The sequence below is a fragment of the Mytilus californianus genome, unplaced genomic scaffold (genome assembly GCF_021869535.1).
Source record: "Mytilus californianus isolate M0D057914Y unplaced genomic scaffold, xbMytCali1.0.p SCAF_10, whole genome shotgun sequence".
NCBI classification, from domain to species: Eukaryota; Metazoa; Mollusca; class Bivalvia; order Mytilida; family Mytilidae; genus Mytilus; species Mytilus californianus.
Window position 1 is genome coordinate 40,371,742 of NW_026262582.1, and position 18,896 is coordinate 40,390,637.

The 18,896-nt window shown below is 33.5% G+C and overlaps 2 protein-coding genes across 2 annotated transcripts in view; one reads left to right on the forward strand and one right to left on the reverse strand.

Moving 5' to 3' along the window:
* The window catches only part of LOC127718113 (protein Wnt-6-like), an 85,296-nt gene extending 73,906 nt beyond the window's left edge, over positions 1 to 11,390 (reverse strand). Inside the window, exon 1 of the mRNA XM_052224056.1 lies at positions 11,101 to 11,390. The gene's annotated coding sequence lies outside the window, so the exon portion shown is untranslated. The remainder of the gene's footprint in view (positions 1 to 11,100) is intronic.
* A 1,249-nt stretch (positions 11,391 to 12,639) lies between these two features.
* LOC127718738 (uncharacterized) lies at positions 12,640 to 15,284 on the forward strand. Its single transcript, XM_052224792.1, has 2 exons — positions 12,640 to 12,689; positions 14,552 to 15,284. The coding sequence occupies exons 1-2, from the start codon at positions 12,640 to 12,642 to the stop codon at positions 15,282 to 15,284; spliced, it is 783 nt and encodes a 260-aa protein (XP_052080752.1).
* The last annotated feature ends 3,612 nt before the right edge of the window (positions 15,285 to 18,896 follow it).

The following is an 18,896-nucleotide window of genomic DNA, read 5'->3' on the forward strand; positions in this document are numbered from 1 at the left end:
AAAAATTTAAAAATAAGAGGACCAAACATCCTTAAGTGAGACAAACCCAACCAAAACAAGGGGAGACTCATGTGCTCGGGAAACGTTAGCATTTCCTGCTACATTAGTGATAGCCGTCGTGTTAATCTTGATAAAATAATTTGATGAGTAATATCCGGTGATAGGCATCTTGCTTTGCTGTAAGAGTTTTGTTCATTGTTGTAGGCTGTATGGTGACCTATATTTGTCAACTTTCTACTTCATTTGGTCTCTGGTGGAGATTTGTCTTATTGGCAAACATACCACATTCTTAAATTTTTTATATAATACATCTTTTCAGTGTATCGACTGACATCTATAGCTATTTTGGAAACATTTAATCAAAGATCGAAAATAAGGCTATGTCCCAAGTAAATAAAGCTGTAACGAATACACCATACCCACGGCATGATATTTATATTTTGTTTACTTCATTGATTTTTTACGTCTTAATCTGGATCAAATTATGCTAACATTGTAATAATAGCACTTCAAATATATTCGCCAAAGTGATGTTTTTTGGGAGGGGGTGAGGAGATGAAGAATATTTACCACAGAAACATCTAATAAACATAGACCAAAACGGGACCTCAACAATGAGCAACACCTATTCGTATAGTAAGAGCCCTGAATAACAAATTAAACTTGAAACTATTCAAGTAAAAAACGAACTGCCTGATTTAGCCAAAATGTTAACTTTATTGACTCTTATTATCCGGGTATAACCTATCTCCCCCAACGGACGTGTGTCTACCCTCAGTAGAAGTCATATGATATGCTTTTAATTCGTTTCCTATTCGTCACACGTGACTCTCACCTGCCATATACTGTACAATTTCAAACTACGTATTTTTGCATGTTACATTACATTTGAAATAGATATGTATTTGATTGTCTCATTCCTCTGCATTTTCTTTCATTTAATGGTGCAATTTTTCACACAATTTCTATCATTTCAAATATTTGTGTATGATTAATCGGTACGTGAATAGCACATAACTTTTAATTACGACACACGATACACAATAATGATAGAAGATTGCCCAAGTTTTGACAATCATTAAATTACCTACGATGCAGTAATTCGGAATATGTTGCGCATAGGTACCCAGCAGAGTTTTAACATTTGGATTTCAAATATTTAAGATATCATTAGAAAATTATTTATATCGAGTGCAGATTTTTCTTTTGCAAACATTATTGGCATGATAGAATCAGAGAAAAACCAAGAATCCATAATTAATGGCATGCGCGTAATTATACATAATGTATCAAAGTTAACCAATAAAAGAAATCGAAATGTCTCGTTATTTGTAGAATCAAATATCGAACGTCACTGTAATATTAGGAATCAAATGTTGTCATAGAAAATTCAAATATTTATATTTTTTGGTTTTTCAGGAATGATTTCGTTTAAAAATTTGTGACACAAAAGCTGGAAACCATCATGATATGTTTGCTATTTTTTTTACGTTTATTGGCTCTTAACGCCACTTTCAGATACAACAGATATAAAAGAGAGGCCAGCTTTTATTTGAGGTAAAACCGGTTTAAGTGGAGAGAACCACCGAACTTGAAACCCTTGTCAATTATGGTCATAGTCGAACAAACATTGTTAAGAGAGGGGCTCGAACTCCCAACTTTGATAGGCTAGTGATCACTCCAGATAACTACTCAGCCATCGAGGTTCTGAACCATGGTAGTGAAAACCAATATTAACAGCATTATCTTAAAAGTACTTGTCAATGAATGTATAAATTCAATTTATCATTATGTATAATTGCTTTTGTCACACTTGTGCAACTGTACATGTATTGGTTCATTTCGGTGAATCGCTATATGCTTATGATTTACTGAGTGTATTTTGTAGGGCTTGCTACTTTCTTTTATATTACAACCGTAGTGTTGCACTTAGCATTACACTTTTGATAGAACAGTCGTGTTTAAAACTAAATTGATTTAACAATGATCTTATTACAAGAGATGGATGCATACATGCAAAATTCTGACATCGGACTCGTACTCCTTTTAAACTGAGTTTTACTACATGCGTATTGCTTGTGTTTGTTTATTCTATATTAGCTAGAGGTACATGTATAGGGGAGGGTTGAGATCTCACAAAACATATTTAACCCCACCGAATTTTTGCGCCTGTCCCAAGTCAGGAGCCTCTGGCCTTTGTTAGTCGTGTATGTTTTTTTTTTTAATTTTAGTTCATTTATATGTTACCGAGTTTAGTGTGACGTCCATTTTCACTGAACTAGTACATATTTTTGTTTAAGGGCCAGCTGAAGCCCGCCTCTGGGTGCGGGATTTTCTCGCTGGGTTGAAGACCCATTGGTGGCCTTGGGCTGTTTTCTGCTCTTTGGTCGGGTTGTTGTCTCTTTGACACATTCCCCATTTCCATTCTCAATTTTATGTACTAATTTGATTGATTGATTGTTGTTTGCCTTGCGTCAAGTGGCAAATATTTCACATATTGCATGCATGTTCAGGATGAGAATAAATTAACAATAAGTAACTTTGCGTAACCTGATCGGACGTTGCTTCGAATTCATACATCCCACACAGCCAAAACAGACGCCCCAGTTTGCAAGGGTCTTACTGCCGGTCAGGAGAAGACCTAGAGATGACCATATTTCTATACCCTATTTACCCTTGGGGGTTTAAAAACTAAGGACTCGGAAACACGAACACCAATTTTTAAAAAAAAACAAATGTGGTCTCCGGTGCTCCAGGGAAAACAAATGGAAATTGTAATCTGTATTTGAAGAGTTTTTGCCATCAATTGTCCACAATTGGTTGACGAAATCTGATACTGTGGTTTCATTATTATTCGTTGGATACCATTTTTCGTGGATTTCGTGGGTATAGGTGAACCACGAAATTAAATATACAACGAAAAATAAATTTTCTATTGGCTTGTATGCAGACTTCGGTAAAACCACGAAATCAAAAATCTGCGAACGTGAAAGTTTTCCTTAATCCACGAAAATTGGTATCCACGAAAATAAATGAATCCACAGTAATCTATAGAACCCATTGTCACGTGAAAAATCTGCTAATCATTCAAGACTAACATAATTTGTTCAATCTTTCCTAAGATGTGGTATGATTGCCAATGAGACAACTCTCCACCAGAGACAGAAGATGTGGTATGATTGCCAATGAGACAACTCTCCACAAGAGATTAAATGACACAGAAATTAACAACTATAGGTCACCGTACGGCCTTCAACAATGAATAAAACCCATACCGCATAGTCAGCTATAAAAGGCATCGAAATGACAAATGTAAAACGATTCAGGACGAGAATACTAATGGCCTAATTTATGTACAAAATAATGAACGAAAAACAAATAATTTATAAAGCAACAAATGACAACCACTGAATTACGGTCTCCTGACTTGGGACAGGCACATACAAAATGTGGCGCGGTTAAACTAGCTTGTTGGCGCCAAACCCTCCCTCTAATCTGGGACAGTGGTGTAACGGCACAACATAAGAACAAACTATGCAAAACAATAAACGAAATACACAAATGAGAAATAGCAAAAACTGACAACCACTCAATTACAGACTCCTGACTTGAGACAGGCACCTATAGAATGTGGCGGGGTTAAACTAGTTTAAAGGCGCCAACCCTCCCCCTAACCTGGGACGGTCATTTTCATTGTGTTATTAACCTTAGACTCTATCACAAGTATAAGTATTACCAATATATAGTTAAGATATTAATTTTAATTGCATTACTTGGTATTTGCTTAACGTCCAGCACCAAAATTTCAGGCATATTCAGGACGAGAATATTTTAATTAGAGATAGTCAAAATCTCCTACGCGATTTTTAAGTCTACATATCCAGTGGCAGATATTTCAAGCATATTCAGGACGATAACATTTTGATTAGAAATAGTCCGAATCTCAAATATGATTTAAAAGTACACCTTTCAAGTGGCCAATATTTCACGCATATTCAGGACGATGATATTTTAATTATTGATACATGTAGTCCAAATATCTAATATGATTTTAATGTACATACAAACACTATATATATTAATCCTTTGTCAGATCAGTCTTCATTTGACGCATCTTTAAAAGATTTAAATTTATCAACACCTGTATTTGCATATTTGTTTAATAAGATACTTCTCATGTTTAAAACAATTCAAATAATCCGACATATGGACAAATACTTCATAATGGTTTGATATGTATGAAAAATTGGGCAAGAGAAGGAAAGGTGACATACATTTATAATTTATTGATAGACATGTCAGAGGTATTCGTGCAGTGTACTTCAAGCTGTTCCATTGATGTAATGCAACTGACCAAGATATTCACAATTCATAAGAAAATATTCACTTAGAGTCAGCATGACTTGATAGTTTCTTCCATTTCCCTATTCAGGGGCCGTCTCAAAATCTATTTGTTTTTTGAATAGTGGATTAAATTGAAATTAAGTATATTAAAACTGTAATAAAAAAAATCGGGGGAGTGGTTATTTTATTCATATTCATATAAAACTGCGTACTTATATGAAAATCGTCAACAGTTTGAACACCTGATTAATAGACAAAAGGTATTCTGACACTGTCCATGAAATTTATTCTGAAAGTGTTATCAAACTTCACAATACATTCTTCTGTTAGCCCATGTTAGCCCATGTACCTAATAAGTACACATACTAAGTATATAATCAAATGGATACCAAATAAATTATTGAATTGATTCTACATAAATATGGATAGATGGACGAAATAATCAATGAAAATCACAACTTTGGGTTAAACACTTGAATGTGTGAATGATATCAGGTGTTCCAAAAAAATAAGAATACACTGTTTCGAAATTTAATGTATTCTGAATGTTTTCAAAATACGTACACTAAAACGTTGTGATTTGCTATCAACGTCCTAAACAATGCAAATGCAACCAATTACGTGACGTTATTTTCATTTGGTGTACACACAATGAGATTACCCATAGTAAAATTGATAAGATGATGGGAGTTTTTGGCTATAGCAAAGAGGACAAAAAGAAAAGAAAGTCCAGAATAGCACAAATCTAAATACTTTACAACTTGAACCCCACGACAAACTTGAACCCCACGACATACAGAGAGAAGGGTAAGAACATTCCTCAACTACGGTATCAATTAAGATCTAAATGCTTCTTTTTGTAAATTTATTGGGGTGTAAAAGCGTTGACTGAAGTCAAAACGGAAGCGATTCATTCAAAAAATGTGCGCACGGTCAACGCTTTTACAACCCTATAAAATTACCAAAAGAAGCATTCAGTACTTATAATTACATTTTTGTTGCTAGGATCATGAAAACACGATTTCTATCATGTTTTTCTTTTATATACCTGTCCACTTTGCATGTGTCATCATGAATGTTGCATTTCATTTTGAAATGAAGGTTGATTTCAGAATGACGCGAGATTGCTGTTAGCCAATCAAAATAACGTATTATAATGAAACATACATGTAATGTAATTATTGAGAAATAACTTAAACAATTTCGTAGTTTTTAAGTACACGTTCGATAATCTCTAACATATTAAAAACGAATTAAGGCTTGAAGAAGATTTACATCACTAATAATTAATCCTTACACGATCTTCATTTTGTTCATATAAATTAAATTTTCTACTTTCAGCAACTGCTCTAGTAACACAATTTTATCTTTGGATTACTATACTTCATTATTTCCAGCGCATAATCTTGATTTCAAGCTGTCTGATTTTCTTTGAAACATGTGGAACTATCTTAATGGGGTTTTGTACTGGTTTTGTACTGGATGCATAGTGTGCGACTTGTCCTCCAAATATGTAACGTTGAATATGAATTATTACAGATGTAAAGTCAATATGAAAACTAAGAATATAGGTGCAGGGATGTATAATATCACGCGAAAACAAAGTCGCGATCTCACGAGACAATAATGTCTAGATCTCACGAGACAACAATGTGTGACTTAATGGTTAAAAATATAACGATATCATATGTAAACATAGCTTTTTTCTTTTCAAATTAAGAAATAATTAAGGGATGTTGCCTTTTTGATTTTCAAAAATTTCAACACATTAAAGCAGAAACGGCATACAAAAAAAAAAAATACAAAAAAAAAAAATTAAATAAACGAGTTGAGTGTCGCTGATGAGTTTTTATGTTGTGTAGACAAAACGTGCGTACAGCCTTTAAATATTTACGTATGTATAAAATGGGGCTTCAGTGCATACGTCAAAATAGCAACACAAGAGAAGCTGGGAATCAAGGACATCTTACAGTCAATATACGGTTTTTAACAATTGACTTTTACTTTTACAATATATCAAACGCCAGGGCAATTTCAAAGGTCGTGGGTTCAAATCCCGGCCGGATCAAACCAAAGTCTTTAAAATTGGTATTTGCTACTTCTCCGCTAAGTACGCAGCATGAAGAAGTAAGAGCAAAAACTGGTCGTCTCAGAGTCAGAATATTGTGTCCGGGTAAGGTATCATGTCTTCCTGCGGACTGTTACCTTGTGAACTAGCACGTTAAAAATCCGGCTAGCGTGTGGGTCTAGTACAAAGCAGAATTACTATTCATATTACATTAACATGTTCTCGTCCTGAATATACATATTATTTTGCCGCTGGACGTTAAGCAGCCATCCATCATCATCAGAAACCACCATTGTTGTTGTTCCTTGCTTGGAACAGGTACAAGAATATATGGCAGGTTAAAACTACTTAGTTAAGGACCCATCTCTCTTTATAATTTCGGTCATAGAAAAATAAAAAAATGTATGCTAGAAGGTACAATGGAATCCGTCGCGAAAGTACTTAAAAGAGAGGCGAAAGATACCAAAGGGACATTCAAACTCACAAGTCGAAAATAAACTGACAACGCCATGCTAAAAAAAAAACCAAAAAGACAAAAAAAAAAAAAAAACAAAAAAAAAAACAAAATAAAAAAACCCAAACAACAACAGTATACAACACACAACATAGAAAACTAAAGACTGCGAAACCCGAACGTCACCAAAAACCGGGGTTGATCGCAGGTCCTTAAATTTACAACACGGATATTATATATGACAATAGCACAGGTTAAAGGAAAACAGTTCTAAAAATAACATTATAACAAAGAATACTCGAGGTTACCGCAAACAGAGGCGGATTTAGTAGGGGGAATGGCAGCGTGCCCGCCCCCTTATGGAGCTACATATATGCTTAATGCATAGAATTTGTGTATGTTCCACTCCTAGCGTTACCTAGTTTTGGTGTCGTCCCTTTTTCAAAATCCTGAAAGCATCAGGAAAGCAACCATAAAGTACTTCAACAGGCAATCTTATTCCATTCAATTAGCAATTCATTCGACACTAAGATATATAAAATACGTTTATAATCAAAGCTAAATTCACAGGTTTTTTCGTTTATATGTGGCGAAAAAAATCTATTTAGCTGTAATGCGCTATTGCTACATGAAACGTTGCACGTGTTTTCTATAATTAGCCAATAATTCTTCTTTGCTTTGCGTCCACTTGCTTGCTGGTAGGTTTTTGGGGGTATGTGAGGGTTTTTGAGGGTATGTGAGGGTATTTGGTGGTCTTTTGATGTAAAGGTACTATTTTGATATTTTACCAAATCATTTGAAAATAAAAAAAAAGGGTTTATTTCAGTGGATATTTGAACTTTAGTCAAATGTAGTATGATTTTAGTGTTAAAATGGCGTCAACATGTATGGTTTGTTTAGTTCAACGGTCTGTCTAGTTTTGTGTGCGTTTTTCTCCCTGACTGGCGGGTGCAAAACTTGCCGCAAAACAAATAATAAAAAAAGGCACTACCTTAAAAAAATTCAAACATCAACATTTTTAGAACTATCTTCTCATAAAATAAAATAGATTAATAGATAAACAAATAGATCATGGAGCAGTTTTCTTTATCACCAGATGATCAAAACAAACAAGATACATGACGGTGTGGATGGGAATTTACAGAATGGAGGATAATGGGCAAAAAATATAAAGAATAGAGAAAAATGGGCAAAAATAAAATACAGAATAGAGAATAATGAGGGGCTAAAATATAAAGGATAGAGAACAATGGGCAAAAAGTATACAGAATGAAGAAAAATGGCCTAAAAATTAAAGATTACAGCAATGAAGGACCCCTATCCAGACCCTCATACATTGATCACATAAATTGTATCACAGTTTTAATAAGCAATTCCTAGTCCAATTACTGTGACACTTTATTTACATTCAGATAGATCATACTTAGAACAAATAGTTGCTATCCACAGTTTCGTATTCACATGTATCCTTTAAATCTCTATTTCTCTGATAAGCTTTGGATAATACGCTCTAGAATTTTCCGCGAGTATTTAAATTGGTGAGTATAATTATTTTCCTTTTTTCATGTTTAAATTTACAATAAAACTTTTATTTTCTTTCCTAATTTGAATCAACAAAGAAAAAGCCGGTACTTTTGACCCCATGCACGGCTTCAAAGAAAAAAAATCTCTCACCCTAAAAGTGTAAGGAATGGATATAAAATAAGGATATGTGGTATGCTAACCATGAGACATCTATTCACCAAAAAATCTAAGGACAATTTCTGTGAACAACTACAGGTCACCGTACTGCCTTCAACCATGAGTTAACCCATACCATAAAGTAATCTATTAACCAACCGTGCGAGACCCTCTTGTGTAGTCAAGGTTTTTAAAAAATCCCTAGTAGTAGCCAGAGGCCCTGGATAACAAAATGTGATATTACAACAGTGAAAAACCAACGGCCTGGTCTATACAACGAAAAACAAATATGACTGACGATAGCAAACGATATCTTCAACTATAACGCGCGCTTCTAAAAATATGTTGTCCATTTCCTTTGTAGTCAAGTGACAATGCAGCATGTAAACATGATACTTTAGTACATGACAATGTCGATATTTTCAAGCAAATCTGACATGTGACAAAGTGGATTCATTTGTGTCATAACCCCTTTTGTCTAACAATGACTATGTTGCAGGATTTCCTGATTTGATTCAATTTATACTCAGCTGATATGGGTGTCTTGATGAACTACCCATGTGAACTAGCTTCAATGTATATATTTTTTCAAATTGCTTTCATTCACATGTACAAAGGCTTTCTTTTACTCATTCTGTTATATAAAAGAGTGTCAATAGCCGTTAGAAACAGCTTTATAAATAAGAAGATGTGGTATGAGTGCCAATGAGACAACTATCCATCCAAGTCACAATGTGTAAAATGTAAACAATTATAGGTCAAAGTACGGCCTTCAACACGGAGCCTTAGCTCACACCGAACAGCAAGCTATAATGGGCCCCCAAAAAGACTAGTGTAAAACAATTCAAACAGGAAAACCAACGGTCTAACTTATATAAAAAACGAGAAACGAGCAACATCTATGAACCACACCAACAAACGACAACCACTGAACAACAGGCTCCTCCTGACTTAGGACAGGTGCATAAAAATGCAGCGGGTTTAAATTAACCTAATTGTCCTTGTTAAATAGACAATTTCTGTATTTCAAAATTGATATTTGTAACGAGATCAATTCAATTGACTCGTTTTGAATGTTCACACACCAATTGATAAAATCAGATTTTTGACAAAAAAATCATACTGATTTATAATATTATTATAAGTGAAACTATGTGTGTATTCTATTTCTTTTATTTCGTTTTGTACTCATGTCAATATGCATACTTTCTAGGGTTAAATTTAAATATCGAGTTAAATATAATTAGAATTTAATTAAAACCACTTGAAGAAGATATTTGGATAACGTTATGCTCTTTTTAAAAAAAGTGAACAACACATATGATGTAAAATTATTTACAGACAATGGTAAGAAGAAACAGGGCATTTAATAACGTCACTTTGATAAACCCTAACCCGGATAATTCAGTCCTTCATCGTGATCGACTCTCCCACTAGCCTTCGTAGAGCAAAGGAATAAACGACTAATTTATTTATGTTATCTAACCAAGCTGAGATTAAAATTTTCGGAAAAACAAAACTTATCCTTCTGGAGAACCGGACAACCCTCCCCTTTTTTTTCAATTTGGTGTGGTTCATGTTCTCAGTTTGATCTTTTCTTTGTATTTTTTGGTGAACTTTTGTTTGAATTTTCGTGTTTTATTCGTTTATCCATGATGGTTTCTGTCTTTCTCTGATTTAACCCCCATTATATCTTCTATCCCCCTTTTTTGACAGAAACTTTGAACTTGACATACGAGTGGCTTTGCTAATTACTAGGAGTTTTCATAAATTGATTTGCATATCAAAATCATATTTAAACGACAAGAAATCAGAAAGCGAAATATTTTACACAAAATGACACGAGTAAAGAATAAAGATAAACCATGTTAAAATAAACACACAAATGGCATGTTTATGTAAGAAAAATGTGCAATTTTTTTTATATGTTTAATTTCACAATAGTAAGTAGAATTAATTTGATTTTGTATTTTAAGTCAACAAATTCATATTTTGGGATAATACTTCTTGAGTTGAAAGTCATTGTATAAGTATATAATAACTTAACCAAATTATTGGGTGGGTCACGAAGTTAGACACTTAATTGTATATATAGAATATTGAATGCCAAAAATACAAACATTTTTGTATATTCATAACAATTTGCCCTAAGAAGAAACGTGTGACATTTTATTTATCAAGAGTTGAATCATAAAATATATAGTATATGCTTTCATTTTCGCGTGATTGCATTGTTTTCAAATAATTTGCAAGCGATATAATTTCTTCTTATCTAAGGGTATTTGTATTTATCGATACAAATGAAACTTTTTGTTAAATTCATTGATACAAATTAATAAAATTAAACTATTGTATTTGTAGGAATAAGACGATTGGGAAAAATGTAGCGGTTTTTTAAATAAAGATCGACAAAGATAAAAATTACAGACAGAAAAAAAAAAATTTTATTTTATTATATATATATATATATATAACAAACTATCTTGTCTATTTATTATACAAATATTTAGTATAAAAGTGTTATTTTAATATACCAAGAAAATAAATAACCTACCTTATTGTTTTAACGGCCGTTGAATCTTTTGTTTATAAACTATTTAAATCCCTTTACTATTATAACACACGACTCTACATCTATAGGCGTTGATGTCAAAATGTAAATAATCCAATTAAAGTTTTTTTGCTAATTCGACTTTAAAATGAACTAAAATGCAACAGACCCCTTTTGAAGGCCATTTTCTAAAGTAGTTTAAAAAGACGATGGCTTTGATGTTAAGTTTATAGACAAATCTCGTAAAACGTCCCACTGATAAGATGATACTTAGTTCAATGGTGACGGGGTCTTTGTCAGCTGATAGATATGATAGGCGAGAATTTTAATGAAGAAACTGCTAACTTCTAAAACATAATTTAAAATTAATGTAAACAAATTGATAGAATTTGTCTGTACTTTAATTTGAATTGAGCGCATTGATATTTTAATGAAGAATTTGCGATGTTAAAAATCAAATATGATATTTTTTTTTTTTCATTTAATGGTTGAAAACATAAATAAATCTACCTATTTTGGGGAAATTTATAATTTTGAACAAAACCGGTAGTCAGGGAAAGTGGGTGAGAAGTGGCTTTATAATATTACTTTTAAATTTTAAACATATCTTAAATGTCATATTAACAAATTAAATGCGACAAACACATATATTTTATATATCACTGCAATATAAAGCAAACATATATCATTATATTAAATTAATGCAATCAGGAAACATATATACATGTATAAAAATCATGAAAAATCAAGCTCCTCCTTTCCTCAATTTTAAAGACTGTTAAAAAAAACCTCGATTAGAACATGTGTCACAATTTCTGTTAGTCCGAGGACACAATAAATAAATACAGACCCTACTAGAGTGGACAGTGTATAACCTTTGTTTTCATACACCTTCCAAATTAAACCCTTTATGTGTAATGCATAAAATACTTAGAAGGGAGTGAAATTGCATGTTAAAAACATTTGAGTGATTAAATTTTATGTAAAGTAGTGGTCCACTTAAAAAAGGTCAAAATTAGTATGCCTGAAGCTGTCAATCTGACTTATAGACCCCCTTAACATAGAATTATCAATATTTTTAGTGAGATCTGGTAGTTTTTTCTACACTGTAAAAATCTTTTTGAGATATAGCAGGTGCGATTTTTAAAATTTTTGAATTTATTGTCTAAAAGAAATGCACTCAAAATAACTGTGTTCTCGGGCCTGTTGATACAGGGTTATAACGAATGTGATTTTTAAACTTTTAAAAACCATTGACGTTGTCTCTTTCCAGGCCTTTCTTCAGATTTTCAATTTTTCATTTCCCCCCAAAATTACTTCCATGTCATCAGTTTAACATTCTTCTTTTGAGCAAGAACCTTCTTTGCTATCCCTATGGGTGGTTAGATCAAATTTTTAAACAATGATTAATTTCAGTAAAGAAATCTGAGCATCAATGCATGGTAACAGTTGCAACCATCTGAATGAGATTTTGAAAATGCGGTAGAAGCTTTATAAAAATAACATAAAAAGACCCAACTGACTTTTTTGTGCCAAAATAACATGGTATCGTGTACAATAAATACAGCGTCCAGGAATACAATATTCAATACGTAAGAAGTAACAGGTTTGTAAAAACTATCTATAATCAATAGGTATTACCAAGCAAATCAAGCTCGAGAAAACATCTTTTTATCAATTGTTTCACATATTTTCATGCCATTGGTTTTCTGGTTTGAACGGATTTACAATTTGTCTTGACGGAGCCTTTTATAGCTTACTATACCATAGGGTATGAGTTTTGCTCATTATTAAAGTTCGTACTGTGACTTTTAGTTGCTTACTTCTATGTCCTTTTGCTGCCTCGGTGGTCTTGTGGTATAGCGTGTTCGCCTCGAGTGAGGGAGGTCGTGGGTTTGAACCCCGGCCGGTTCAAACCAAAGACATTAAAACTGGTATTTGCTGCTTCTCCGCTAAGCACGCAGCATTAAGGACTAAGAGCAAAGACTGGCTGCTCGGGGTCAGAATAATGTTTCCAGGTAAGGTGTCATGTCTTCCTGCGGACTGTTACCTTGTGAACTAGCACGTTAAAAATCCTGCTCAGCGTGTCGGTCTAGTACAAAACAGGGTAAATATTAATAATTCATTAACATGTTCTCGTCCTGAATTTGCATATCAATTTGCCGCTGGACGTCAAGCAGCCATCCATCATCATCATTATCCATGTACTTTTGCTTAGGTGGATAGTCGTCTCATTGACAATCACACCATGCACGACAACTTATATTATACGAAAGCTAGAATCACGCTCGGTCCTTTCTTTGTAGTGAGTTGCGAAAATTACAAAAACGAAATGAGATAAAGAAGAGTCCAATGCATGCTACTAGTATATAAGCCTCGGTGTTACTGCGCATGCTTAGAAATATTACACAAAGGGTCTAAAAAAGTAGAATGATATTATAGAATGATAACTCCAGTGCCATTTTAGTATCAAATCGTCCAAATTTGCTTTTGACTCGCTTCGCCTTGTGCTATATCTTCAATTATCGAAAGTTACGCCCCTTTCAAAAATCATTGATTCGCCCCTGGTAAGTTACGGTAAGAAATTTTGTAACGATTTATGTTTTGTCTGTACATGTATGTTTACAATTTTGTTTGAGTATGTTTTAATGTCTATTGATGTACTAGTTCCTTTTCCGACTGTACGTGTATCGGAAATGGTGTAAATGTGTGCTTCAGTATTGCTTCTTATTCTGTCATAGTGTTAAATAATTAAGTATTTCTGAATTTGATGTAGACACTGATATTTTGCCGGCATAAACGAGTTTGAATGAGAAACGTTTTTTTTCTAAGCACTGTCCATTTCATAGTATGCCGCTTGTTGTTTGCTGAAAGTTCAGCGGTAAATATTTCTTATATATTCGAGCCAAAGCAAGTTAAACAATAGATTATAAGTAAGTTATGTAAAGGGTCTACCATGATGGAGGTTTGAAATTTGGACTGCCACTGAAAAAGAGGCTTTGATGGAACGACGCAAGAATTCAGATATCGCAACATGCCACCTTTAAATAGCTGTTGCAAAGGTTTCTTAACATGCAGGGAGCAAGCACCTTCTAAGTCCTGATTAAGACAGGACTTAGCTGGTTGTTTATAAATCCTGCTCAGCCAAATAGAAATCTCTGTGTCTGGGTCAAGCTTCCGAACGTAAGGATTTCAAGCTACAATATTTCTATAAACAAGTCAACCTTTGGGGTTTCTACAAACACATTCAAATTCATAGAAAATAAATGTGATCACTATCTTTAACCAACAAAACTTATTAAGCAGTTTTTCATAATGGGACAGTTGCTAATAAAATTATGTAGAGGTGTAAAGATATTTTGCACAAAGTAAATGTTCAAAACATATTATAAATCCTTTAATTTTCATTTTTGTGTCAATCTTTTAAATAACCTGCTGTATGTGATCAATTTAGTTTAATTTTCGATTGCTCTGTAAGCAATTGTTCAAAAAGTGTTTGTCCTACTTGTCCTGGGGATACAAATTCCAGCACTGTAGATATAAAGTCCAGCGCTGAAGATACAAATTCCAGCAGTGTAGATGTAAAGTCCAGCGCTGAAGATACAAATTCCAGCACTGTAGATGTTAAGTCCAGAGCTGAAGATGCAAATTCCAGCACTGTAGATATAAAGTCCAGCGCTGAAGATACAAATTCAAGCGCTGTAGATGTAAAGTCCAGCGCTGAAGATACAAATTACAGCACTGTAGATATAAAGTCCAGCGCTGAAGATACAAATTCCAGCACTGTAGATGTAAAGTCCAGAGCTGAAGATACAAATTCCAGCACTGTAGATATAAAGTCCAGCGCTGAAGATACAAATTCCAGCACTGTAGATGTAAAGTCCAGAGCTGAAGATACAAATTCCAGCACTGTAGATATAAAGTCCAGCGCTGAAGATACAAATTCCAGCACTGTAGATGTAAAGTCCAGAGCTGAAGATACAAATTCCAGCACTGTAGATATAAAGTCCAGCGCTGAAGATGCAAATTCTAGCACTGTAGATGTAAAGTCCAGCGCTGGAGATACAAATTCCAGCACTGTAGCTGTAAAGTCCAGCGCTGAAGATACAAATTCCAGCACTGTAGATGTAAAGTCCAGAGCTGGAGATTTATATCTACAACACTGGAATTTGCATCTTCAACGCTGAACTTTGCATCTACAGCGCTGGATTTTACATCTCTAGCGCTGGAGATGCTGGACTTTACATTTCCAGCATTTGACTTTAAATTTACAGCGCTTGACTTTACATCTCCAGCGCTTGACTTTAGATCTACAGCGCTGGACTTCAGATCTCCAGCGCTAGACTAAAAATGTACATCGCTGGACTTTAGATCTACATCGCTGGAATTTACGTGTCCAGCGCTTGACTTAAATCTACAGCGCTAGACTTTGAAAGACCACAACTCTTTATCTTTATGAGACCAACAGGACTTTAGATCTACATCGCTGGAATATACATGTCCAGCGCTTGACTTAAATCTAAAGCGCTATACTTTACATCTCCCCCGCTTGACTTTGAAAAACCCACAACTCTTTCTTTATCTTTGTGAGACCATCAGGGCTGGCTCCGTAAATGTCATCTTGTATATAAATGTACTATTCTTGCCCAAAAATGGAAAATAAATTGGTAAATTATCAAATAAGATAAATACTTTTGGAATTACAGAAAAAGGAAACGATTGGTTTAATCAACCCAAAAGCATTTAACGCGAAACTTATCATTCATTCAAAGGGAGGTAACCGAGTTATTAAAATTGCCAACATAATAAGGCGTAATAACGTATAATAAACTGCGAAGTAGGGGTAATGAAAGTGATTAAAACCCATTTAAAAGCAATTTGATTCGAAATTATTGAAAGTTTTATGCATATAAATTATTATTCCATTAGGATACATTTATTTATAAAATAAATCAAATTATATTTCTTAAGTTAAAAATTTAAGAAACATTTTATGCAATTAAATTTTAAAATGCTATAATTCACAGAAAATGGAACAGGTGCGAGAAATGGGAGACCAATTCATGGGGTTAAGTATGGGTGAGATCCTGAAAGAAATTGGTGCAGTTATATATGATAAAATTTAGCATAATTGCACGTAAATATAAATACAAATAAAAATAACCAAAAAACTCGTGAGATCAGACTAAGGCAATGACAAATACAAATTTTGAGAAAAAAAAAAAGATATAGAGATGTAATCCGTTAGGAAAGGCATTTTCTGTTGAGTACATTAAATGTATATTTTGCTCATCTTGTATTGAAAACAATTGAGCTGCATCGGATAGAAATCGATCTTATGCAAGTGCACGCATACGTGTACATGTATTATATTTCATTTGATTTTGGAACAATCAAATCCAAAACAAAAGATGAATTTTGGTCTGTTTTGTACGATTCTAATATCGACATAATTTGCAAACAGTTGCATACTTTGCATAGAGTTTTTTTTTCAACCCGACATAAGTTAATAGAAATATTGATACTCATTTGCATAATGTCGAATTTTTCTATCCGACGCAGCTCAATTGATACATATGGTTGCAGCTAGACTGGTTGATGTTTGTGTAACGTCCAGTGACACATATTTGATAATGACTCTGCACCAGAGAATGGAATGCTGTATGACTGATGACGTCAATAACATGTATTAACTTCCTTGATTTATGAGTTTCTAACTTTCTGTTATATGGCTGTCCTTTTCTTTAAAATTTCACAATCTAAATCATTATTTCGTTGTTAGGCATCAACTATTATACCAGTGAGGGAACCTAATATTTTGTTATATCGAAAAAAATCTGACTCAAAACATTTGTAACACAGGTAGAATCATGAACATTTCATAATATTTTCCACACTTCACTTACTTTATTGGCGTCTAGAGAGAAATAATCTAACACGAGCTGACGCTGAATAAAAGAATAATTTTAGATGAGAAAAAGCATACAATTTACCTCAACATAAATAATCCCTTACCTTAAGAGGAAAATGGTAGGTGCTTTTTAAAAATATTTGAGAAGCAGTTGTTTTATAGAAATCATCTCATTTTCAAAGATGCTTCTCAGAGTTTTATGTAGTCTAATTTTTCGATATTCACTGATTACCATTTTGTACACATATAGCAGGGATTGGTGTAAAATAGAATACTTTATTGTCCACGAAGAAAATATGTATCTACTGGCATCGATGGTATTTTTGATCTTAAGGCAAATCTTCTCTTATTATTTTCAGTATGTCGTATCAGTATATGCGCCATATTCAGATATGTGTGTCTTCCGACATGTACAACGAACGTTCGAATGTCGAGCTCTGTAAATTTACAGATTGTGACCTGTTCCCTATCGTGATATGTTAACTGCATGAATCGGGATGTTCATTGTGATGACAAATGCATAGCAGGAGACAAACATTTTGTTACTCCGTTGAGGTTTTGGTCAAAATTATGAACAAACAAAAAATGAAAAAAGACGAAAAAAACAATCACAAGTCTACAAAACACTACAAAGGAAACTAAAAATAAAAATAAAAGATAGGGCAACATAATCCACATCTATAAACCCGGGGGATAAACTCATGTGCTATGGGAGGGTTAAAAGGTGGGGAAATATTAAACAGACGAGTATATACATTGTAGTTACAGGTAAATAAACCAGGTGTAATAAAACCCAATTAGCTAAAGACTTGATTGGTACTACGAGTTCCAATGAAAAATGAGGAGAAAATTATGTTGATTAGAACGGGTTTGCATATCTAAAGAAAAACACTAACTGCCTGGCTGTAAAGGTCACTTGTGACGGCCTTTGTTCTGTAAAAAGTCTTTGAGAGTGGAACTTATTGTACAATTTTCAGGAAGCATATCAATTCACTTTTTTCTTACCGGGTCTGTTCAGTATAGCCTAACTTAATGTATACGGTAACGATTTGATCATTGTTGAAGGTTGTATGATTATCTAAAATTGTTCACATCTTTGTCTTTTGGTCTTTATGGACGATTGTCTTATTGACAATCATACCTCAGGTCTTTTTTTGTATGGTTAATGTCAGTTTATTAAGACTATTTTCATGTACCTTGGACAAACATATAGCATCCATATTTAACGTGTGACTAATAGAAAAAGAATTCTCTTTGATTGCACAAAAATGATATCTTAAATCCGAAACTATTCACTTGTTCAATGGAACTTTTCCAATAAGTTTCAAATTTCAATGACATCGGTGACTCATTATAAAAGCATTTGACAAATTCCCTTTAGTTACCCAGCGACAAACTATTGATTAAATATAAATTGACAACATCTTATTTGTAGCTGATAAAATCTATTTACATACGAAATTCATCGCCCTAAATATGATTTATGGTGTAAATTGTCATAATAAATTCGTTCTACCAATGCTGGTACAACGTGGTGTCTGCCCATTAACCATGGAGGTTTTCGCGCTCAATTTAATCACTTTCACGTATCCATTTTGATTTTATTATCCTTATTTAGGTTTATGAAAAATTAACGGACACAAATTACAATATACATCTGCATTGGTTCCCAAAGCTGTCTAGCATGATTATATAAGAAAGGTATGCAATAAAGAGTTGACAAAAAGCGGAACGTCGGGACCAAATTAAAAAGCAATGCCGTAAATTTAAATGTGTTTTCATTTGTAGAAGTTTAAAATTAATTCCTTTAATGTGTTTTAAATTATGAATATTTGAACTTTAGTGCGCTATTAGCAAACAAATAAACATACATTTTCAAATAATTGAT